The following is an 8,461-nucleotide window of genomic DNA, read 5'->3' as shown; positions in this document are numbered from 1 at the left end:
CTTTCCCTCTGCTTCAGTGCAAGCCTGTTTTACCCCATGTGAAGGCACTGCAGTAACTCTTGAGGCCAGGTTGCAGTGCTGTTGTGCATACTCTTATGTCAGCCTGTTGTGAGCTTCTACTGTCCTTTGGTCTAGGCGGCTTTTCAGTTCAGCCCTCCTGGAGCAGTTAACACCACCAGCACTGCCTGCTCCCTTGTTCTGTCTTAGCAATGGGGACCAAATTATTTTTAAATGAAAGCTGGATGCCCCTCCTGTCCTGCACAACTGTCACTGTGGCACTGCTCCCCTATTTCTTCCATGTGTGTAGTCTGGCCCTGAAGAGAAGTGGAGTGAGCAGAGGAGGCCAGTGCCCCTTGATGTACCAGGCTGGAGCTCTCCTGATGTTGCTGCTCTGGCAGGAGATGTGACTTCAGGAGCCAGCAGCAACTCTTAAGTCACTGGTCTGGTTTCTGGTGACTTGATCCCTACTGTAGCTGCAGAAGAAAATGACTCCTGGCAGCCACAGCCAGGGTGTGGGAAAGGTTGTGTGAAGGGTCTGTGCTGTGCGAGATGTTGTGGAGGGGCCTGGCTGCTCTCGGGGCTCCCAACCTTTTCTTCTCCTTTCTCCACCCGCTAGGGAGCTGCTGAAAGACCACCCTTTCTTTTATGTACCAAGAGTAGTGGATGAGCTGTGCAGCAAGCATGTCCTGACCACAGAGCTGGTGTCTGGATTCCCCTTGGATCAAGCTGAAGGGCTGAGCCAGGAGATTCGAAATGAGGTACTATGGGGTGGTCTTGTATCTCCCCTCGCTCAGCGCAGCATGCTGGGCCTGCGCAGTGATCGGCAGACTCAGGATGCTTTGTGAAAGGGCAAACCTTGTGCAATGCAAAGCAAGGCTGGAGTTGGGGACTGCCTGGAACCTCTCACAAGATTTCTGTGTGGGGAATTTGACAGTGATGCTGAAGTCTCCGAGGCTGGTCTAGTCCTTGCAGGTGCCAGCATTCAGCAGGGAGGGGTTGGAGGGAGTGCATGGCAAGGGCACCTGAAGGGGAGGTAGCTTAGCTGCGTAACTTCTAGGTGACCCATTTCTGATGACCTTAAGTTTGGGAGATTGTCAGCTAGGGGATGGGGATCTTGTTTTGAAGCTGTTCTTTTGGGCAGGAGTGCAGAATCATCTCAGTGCAAGCAGTTGGGTGTTATCTCCTGTGGGACAGACCTATGCTGCACAGGGCTGCTGGAAAAGTACCTCTCAGTAAACAGGAGGGGGGATGTAGAGATGGGTGGGTGTTGGTGCTGAATATAGCAAGGGATTGGAGTGCTGGGCTAGGACAAGCAGCTGCTCTAGTAGCAGAAATAAACTGCCCTGGTATTTGGATTTTTCTTTTTTTTTTTTTTTTTCACCCCTGGTCTTGGTGTGAGTTGCCAGCTGTTAGCAGGTCACTGGGTATGTTCCTCTACATAAACTGATCTTGGCATCAGATTGAGACTTGAAGCTGTGCCAGAGCTGGCTGCTTGTGATCCCTGAGCTGTCTGTTCTTAGGGCTTGTCCCCTCCAATGAGCTGCTCCTCCAATGAGGATTGCTTTTACAAGGCTGTGAGGTTGGGTGCTGCTGCAGATGCAGCCCTTCTTTCATGTGAGTGACTGGCCTGGCTGACCCACAGCCTTCTGACCCAAATGGCAGTGTCCTGTAGCAGGGTCTGGATTGCAGTTTGGTGCTCTTCTCCCTCCCTCTTGGATATGATATTTCACTCAGCTTTGCAGAAGCTCAACAGGGGCAGAGCGAGGCTGAACTGTTCTGCTGAACTGTCTCCATCTTAAATATCCTCACAGAAAAGCTCTGCTGTGGTATGTAACTCAGCAGTGGGCTTTTCAGGGACTGCTGCTATTGCTTCCCCTGTGCCTGTCAGTCTTAAGGTGTCGGTCTGCTGCTGGTTTCGTACTGAGTCCAGCAGAAGACTTGGCTGAGGAGTACATGGTGGGTGTGTGTATCTAGAGAAGACCCCCTTTAGTAACAGTTTGGTCCCTGCTCTGTATGTTCTTCAGCAGCTTTACAGGAGAGACTCTTTAGTTTCTTTGGACCTTTAACTTTAAATACCCTGGAACTGCATCTTGTTTCCCCCTGAGCTGTACTGGCTTCATTTTGACCAGGGTCCTGCAGGATTTTCCACCAGGGTAAGCCATAATACTCTACTGGCCTCTCCCACCTCTGCTTCTGGATCCCTCTTCACGCTGTAAAAATGTTCTTTTGCTCTTGAAGCAACAACTACATGTGTATTCAAAGCTGAGAAGGTAAAAGGCAGGACCAGGACACAAGTAGCACACGCAGCTGGAGCACGTTTCTCTTCTCAGCTGCCAGGTAGAGGGTGGCAGCCTTGCTGGAGGCACATCCAGGGCCTGATAGGAACTACAGCTCAGACTGATGTAAGACTTGCAAGGCACCTGTATTGTCTGCTAGAGATGTCCCATGGCAGGCATGGGCGGGGAGTTGCTGAGAGGTGCTCCCTCACCTCTTCTGGAGTTTCGCAGCACAGAGCAGATAGTTCCTGCCACTGCAGTGATGTGTTCCCTGTTTGCTAATGTCTGTTGTAAATTACATGTGTGAGTAGGGCTTGCTGCCCTCCTGATTTGTCTTTCTCCTCTTGCTTTTCAAGATCTGTCACAACATCCTGGTCCTCTGTCTGCGAGAGCTGTTTGAGTTCAGGTACATGCAGACTGACCCAAACTGGTCAAACTTCTTCTACGACCCACAGTTGCACAAGGTAAGTCCAAACAACTACTGCTCTGCCTGTATAAGAGCTGGTTTTCACCAGCTTTTGTTTATTCCCCACTCCCAGAGTTTTAACAGACCCTTACTGAGATTCTCTCAGATTCCTGTCCTTGAGCCTTGTGCAGGTAGGACAGTGACACCTGTCTCTTTGTCACTTTTCCTCACTTAGTCTGGGTAGGAGAACAGGGCTGCTGTAGCCCTGGCTGCCTTTGGCCTTAGATCGAGTCACAGGTACTTCCTTAGCCTCAGGATTTGTTTCAGAGCTGGTCAGTGGGAAGCTGCAGCTGGCAGTGCTCTGCCAGGGCACACCTGAGCCAAGGGCTCTGTAGTTGAATGCTCTGTGCCAAAGGTAAGGGCAGCAACTGCAGATGTTCAGCTTGGTGGTTTGGCTGCTTGTTTCCTGCAGGTCATATGGAATTGCTTCTTCATCCCTGAAGTCTGTGTTGGGAAGTGCTGAGAAATGGTTCTGTGCTGCTCTGTCCCCACATAGAAGGCCTGAGTGGAGTTATTGGTAGAGCAGGTGTGACAATGTGAGCACAGGCCATAGCTCCTCTGTCCTGTTCTAAGGCAAATGTTTGTGCTGCTGTCAGGGAAAAAAGGAGTTAAGTTGAAGCTGAGCTGCTGCAGCGGAAAGGCCAGCTGAACTTTCTGAAGACATGGAGTCAGTCTTCTTCAGGTCAGGCTGTGCTTGAGTGGTTGACACTTAATACAAATGGGTTTGTCCATTTCCAGGTGGCCCTGCTGGACTTCGGAGCAACACGAGGGTTTGATGAGAAGTTCACAGATGTCTACATAGAGGTGAGGACTTGCACTGTATCCTAGAGTGCTGCACTGAGTATTTGCAAAATTATGCTTCTCTCTTAGCTGTATTGCTTTGTGCTTGGATTCACTTTGGATGTGGAGGAAAGCAGGGCTGGAGGCAAAAAAGAGACTTCTATTCTTGTGTCACCCCTTACCACAGCCTTTTGTGTGTCTGCTGCAAGCCTCTGGCTCTCTTGAGTTTGGATGTTTGTTTAAACTGGATGACAAACATGGAGAACTGTAATGTTTACTGGAAGACTCGGACCAGCAGAGCATGTCAGAGCACTCAGAACACAGTGATTTTTACATGAGAGTATGCAGGAATTGCTTGTTCTATTCACTGTCTCTCCCTGTGATTTCTAGCTTGCTTAAAGACTGATAAATTTATGTCAAGTCATTTGTGCTTCCATGCCACCTAAAGCTTCTCATAGTTGGCTCTACTGTTTTGTTCGGGGAGAGGCTGATTGGTTGGTAAAGCTTTTCTCATGTCCCTTATGTTTTCTGGGCTATGTGTAGCCCTACTGGGAAGAGCTTTGGAGAGCCAGCCGCTGTATCATTTTGCCAGTAGCTCGTAAACTGGCCAACACGCAGACCTCTGAAATGAGAGCAGAGGAAGCAAGCAAGCTGCTTGTGTGTATGTTTGTAACCTGCATAGCAGTCCTGTACTCAAAGCATTTTTCAGTCATCCCCTAGCTCTCCTGAAAGTGTTCCTCCTATTCAGGTAATCAAGGCAGCTGCTGACATGGACAGAGAGAGAGTACTGAGGAAGTCCATCGAAATGAAGTTCCTCACTGGCTATGAAGTCAAGGTATGGAGCAGAAGGGTCTGCTTGTAGTAGTGGCCACTGATAATTTTGTTGCATGCCTGTGGACTTGCCCAGATTTCTGGATGTGGTAAAAGCCAAAGTCAGTCTGAAAGCCCTCATGATAAAGATGAGGGAGGAAGGTTTTGTTCTTTCACTTCGTTTCGGGAGCAGGAGCAGTAAGGATGATACGGCTAGCCCCAAAACGACAGTTCTTCTTTCTGTGTCCCAGCAAGACCCTGCAGGTGGTGACGACTGCTGATGTTTCATGACTGGGCGCATGGTCTTCTGGAAGGTTTAGTTGCTCGAAACTGTATTAAGACACGCCCAACAGTCTTGCTCAGGGATGGCAGTTACCTTTGTTGTGGGTATAGCTAGGTATTTCTCCTGAGCTGCTGCTTTTGTTCTTTTCCTCCCTGGTGGTTAAAATGGCTAGTGACAATGTTTATGCCTCTTTCCTTTTGGGCAGGAAATGGAAGATGCCCACTTAAATGCTGTCCTCATCTTGGGAGAGGCTTTTGCATCTGAGGAACCTTTTGATTTCGGCAACCAAAGCACCACGGAAAAGATCCATGGTTTAATCCCAGTCATGCTGAAGCATCGGCTTATCCCTCCGCCAGAGGAGACCTACTCTCTTCATCGGAAGATGGGGGGTTCTTTTCTTATCTGCACCAAACTGAAGGCCAAAATTCCTTGCAAAAACATGTTCCAAGAGGCATATAGCAAATACTGGAGCAATAGGGGCAAGAAGCCAGAGGAGTAGTAAGGATGAACTGTAACACGTCTTGTTCTGAGGGCACAGTTCATCTGAGCCTTGCAGAGAGCGTTCTAGCCTCCCATGCGTTGCACCCCAGCTCTCCATCCTCTTCAGATGCAGCAGCCTATGCTCTTGAAGCCGAGTGTGTGTTTCACGAGGACTGAGCTGTTCCTTGATGATGTGTCTGTCCTACACTGACTGCCAGTACAGTCTGCAGCTTGCAGGAAACTATCTTCTAGAGTGCTTCTGTACTGTTTCAAGGCACCTCGAATGCATTTTTAACATGGTGATGGTGGCTGCATTTTGATCGGGGTTTATAACAAGTAGGAGAAGGACAAGAGCAGAATTTAATACTGAACCCTGTTTGTAACTATCCAAAAGTTGTTTTTTAAAAACCTTCCCTCTTTCGTGCTAAGGTGGAATTCAAATAGTTTTCATACTGTAAATTATAGAATGAAATACTAAGGTGTACCCTACCACAGACACATTCAGCACGTCCCCCCTCCCATTTTTGTAAAAGTCAAGCGGTGGCAGTCTAAGAACCCTCCTGGATTTTACTGACATGGATTTAATGCAAAGTGTGTGTGTACATAGGGTGAAGTTTTATGCTTTCTGCCTCTTTTTGGCTTGCAAGGTAAACATAAGAAATATTTTAAAAATCTGACAATTGGGTGCCAATCTTTTTTAAACACATATGTACACTCACACACCCCGTATCAGTTCTTGGAGTCAAATATGTAATCAACAGAGCTATATCTGTGCACAAATAGTGGGATTCTTCACTGTCTGGTAGGTATCGGCTTTCCTGAGGGTGAGTTAGATAAACTACAACTCTTGACACCAATTGCTTGCTGGACTTCTAACCAAGAAATTGGTCTGTCTGTCTCTCAGTTTTCCTGTAATGCAGAACTTCTGGCAAGGCAGACAAACACGTAATGTCTCTCATAAGCATTTCAAGCTTTTGCTGAAATGTCACACATTTAAAACCAGACGCACAGTTTTAAACTGTTGGGAGTCAAGCTAGGAAACTTACTTTCTTAGATTTTTGTACAAAGCCTGTACCTGTACAACTTCCTGATTTAAATAAAAAAAGTGCTTGTGCAGTGGGCTTTCTGCCTGCAGTTTTTTCATCTTCTGGTGTAGCAATAAATGGTCAAGTGACCCATCTCCTGTTCTGTGGAATGAACAGGAGTTGAGCAGAAGGAGAAGCTTCCAAGTCTCCTCTTGCTGCAATTGTTGTTTGCTCAAAGAAATGGAACTACCCTTGTAAAGCTGTTTATCTGTGGCCTGCTTATTCCTTCATCTTTCTGTTGCAGCCATGTCACTAGAGCTAACAGTAATGGTGACAAGTTTACCAGGAGCCAGAGGGACATCACCATCTATTTGGCCAGGAAAATCCCTAGTAAATTTACTTTTTACTCTGTTACCAGTCTCCTGGACATAGGTCTTTTTGCTTTGCCTCTACTTTTGTGAAGAAAGTGGCTGTTGGAGTTGATGCTTACCAGGTGCTAGTAGGGCAGATGTCCTTAGCTGGCAAGTGCCAGATACGTGGCAGCAGGCTCAGCTAGTCCCACTTGGATAACACAGCCCAGGAATGTATGATCTTAAACTTCAGTACTTAAGAAATCCTGACTGCTGACACTTCTAGAGGTAAGTAACAGGTAAGTGAATGAATGGTCTGTCTCAGGAGGGGCCTCTGAGAAATAGGAAAACAGGTTATCGTATTACCTTTATTCCAGGATCAGAAACATATCAACTGCTTCATTTAAGACTTGACTGAGAAAGAATCAGTATTAAACTCAATTAAAAGTACTGGTCAGGTTGTTCCTAATTCTTTGAGAAGAGTGAAGTCTGCTGTTCAGTGAAGTAATAGTTTTGCATTAAGCTGTTCAGCTTTCTGCTGATACAGTAACTTGTCTTGTTTTGAGTTCTGACAGACCTTGTTTAGTTTTTCTCCTTTGGATCTAGACCTTGCAGCTGTAAAAACAGTGAAATTGTTTAAGATACTACATGCTTATGTTAAAGGTTAAAAAGCAAAAAGTGTAAAAAGCTAAGGGAATTGGATTTGGTGAGCTTCAGAGCAAACTTACTCCCTCTGAATCTTCAGTTTCAGAATGTTCAGAGAACTTGTCAAGGTGGCAAAATAAAGAGTGTTGCAGTTCCCTTTGCCTGTAAGCACAACTAGAGGAGATTGGTATGCGCTTGTTCCTGTGAGTGAAGATCTTTTGTATACCATGCTGGGGCATGAATGTTTAACTCTCAGCAAACATTTCCCCTCCCTTAAAAGAAAGCATGTTTAAGAATAACATCAGGCTAAACAATGGAGTTGTTTTGCATTTGTCTAAACGGTAGCAACTATTAAGATGTTTATTAGAAGAGCTGATTAGAGTTCTTGGTCCCTAATTCTCCTGGCCTTTTATGTATCTTCCAAAAGCATTAATAACTTCTGTAGTTCTGCCCAGAGAGCAGTGACATAAGCAACAGCATGCCTGCGTAATAGCCCTGGGGAAAAGGTGAGCCAGAAACACTGTGCTCTGGCTTTGAGTTAAAGAAGACATGACATTTTACACTGAGCACAGACACTTGATCACTGCTGCTTGCTCTGTACCAGCTACTGTGTTTGCTTGAACTACATACACATGTAGGTTCAGAATATGAACATTTCTCCGCTGCAACAAGCTCCTAAGTTGTAGAGAAATCCTCTTGCAGAAGACAGTCCTTTGTTCCACATAGCAAGCTTGAGGTTAGATTTGCTTCTCTGAAGATAGGCGTTTTCCTTTCTTAAGAACTGAGATTCAGGGTACTTGTAGTAGCAGTGATTTTTCCTGCTTTCGTTCTTTAATCAACCTGGTTGCTGTATCACAACAGAAGATGAATGCTGAGGAACCGAACAGGAAGCCTAACGTGCAGTTCACTTTCTGTTTTTCTAATGTCCAAATCCCTTGACAGTAGAAGACCCATTTCCCAAGACCTCTACAGCTGTGATGGTGCAATTGGAACCCTGGGAAATCAGGAATACAGCACTGATTGTTAAAAGTCTAAGCACAGGAAACAGATGGTATTTTGTAGAGCTATAGCAACTAGGAGAGACCTGCAGTGGCCTAAAAGGGATGAGCCCATGAGTTTAAATCCATGTAAGCTAGAGTGGTGGGGCTGAGAAAGTAATAACTTTGCCTGAAGGAGCGAGATAGGATCAGAAGTTTGTGTGGAGTAAGGTAGCCTGTGGCCATTTAAGAAGTGGGAAATGCGCTTGACTTCCTCGAAGGGATTGCCGGTGGTCTTTAGCAATGGGATAATGCGCAGGCTGGCACTGCTGGCAACCCAGGATTTAACCAGCATCATCCTGTATTCCT

The 8,461-nt window shown here is 46.4% G+C and overlaps 1 protein-coding gene across 1 annotated transcript in view; it reads left to right on the top strand.

The window, feature by feature from the left end:
* ADCK3 (aarF domain containing kinase 3) overlaps positions 1-5,486 on the top strand; it is a 31,534-nt gene extending 26,048 nt beyond the window's left edge. Inside the window, 5 exon segments of the mRNA XM_009877101.1 lie at positions 617-758; positions 2,633-2,740; positions 3,481-3,546; positions 4,271-4,357; positions 4,821-5,486. Of these exon segments, the coding sequence (XP_009875403.1) occupies positions 617-758; positions 2,633-2,740; positions 3,481-3,546; positions 4,271-4,357; positions 4,821-5,114 (697 nt within the window). The 3' untranslated portion in view covers positions 5,115-5,486.
* The last annotated feature ends 2,975 nt before the right edge of the window (positions 5,487-8,461 follow it).

The sequence above is a fragment of the Apaloderma vittatum genome, unplaced genomic scaffold (genome assembly GCF_000703405.1).
Source record: "Apaloderma vittatum isolate BGI_N311 unplaced genomic scaffold, ASM70340v1 scaffold4159, whole genome shotgun sequence".
In the NCBI taxonomy this organism is placed as follows: Eukaryota; Metazoa; Chordata; class Aves; order Trogoniformes; family Trogonidae; genus Apaloderma; species Apaloderma vittatum.
The sequence above is the reverse complement of the archived record's forward strand: the minus strand, read 5'-3'. Positions and strand labels throughout refer to the sequence as shown.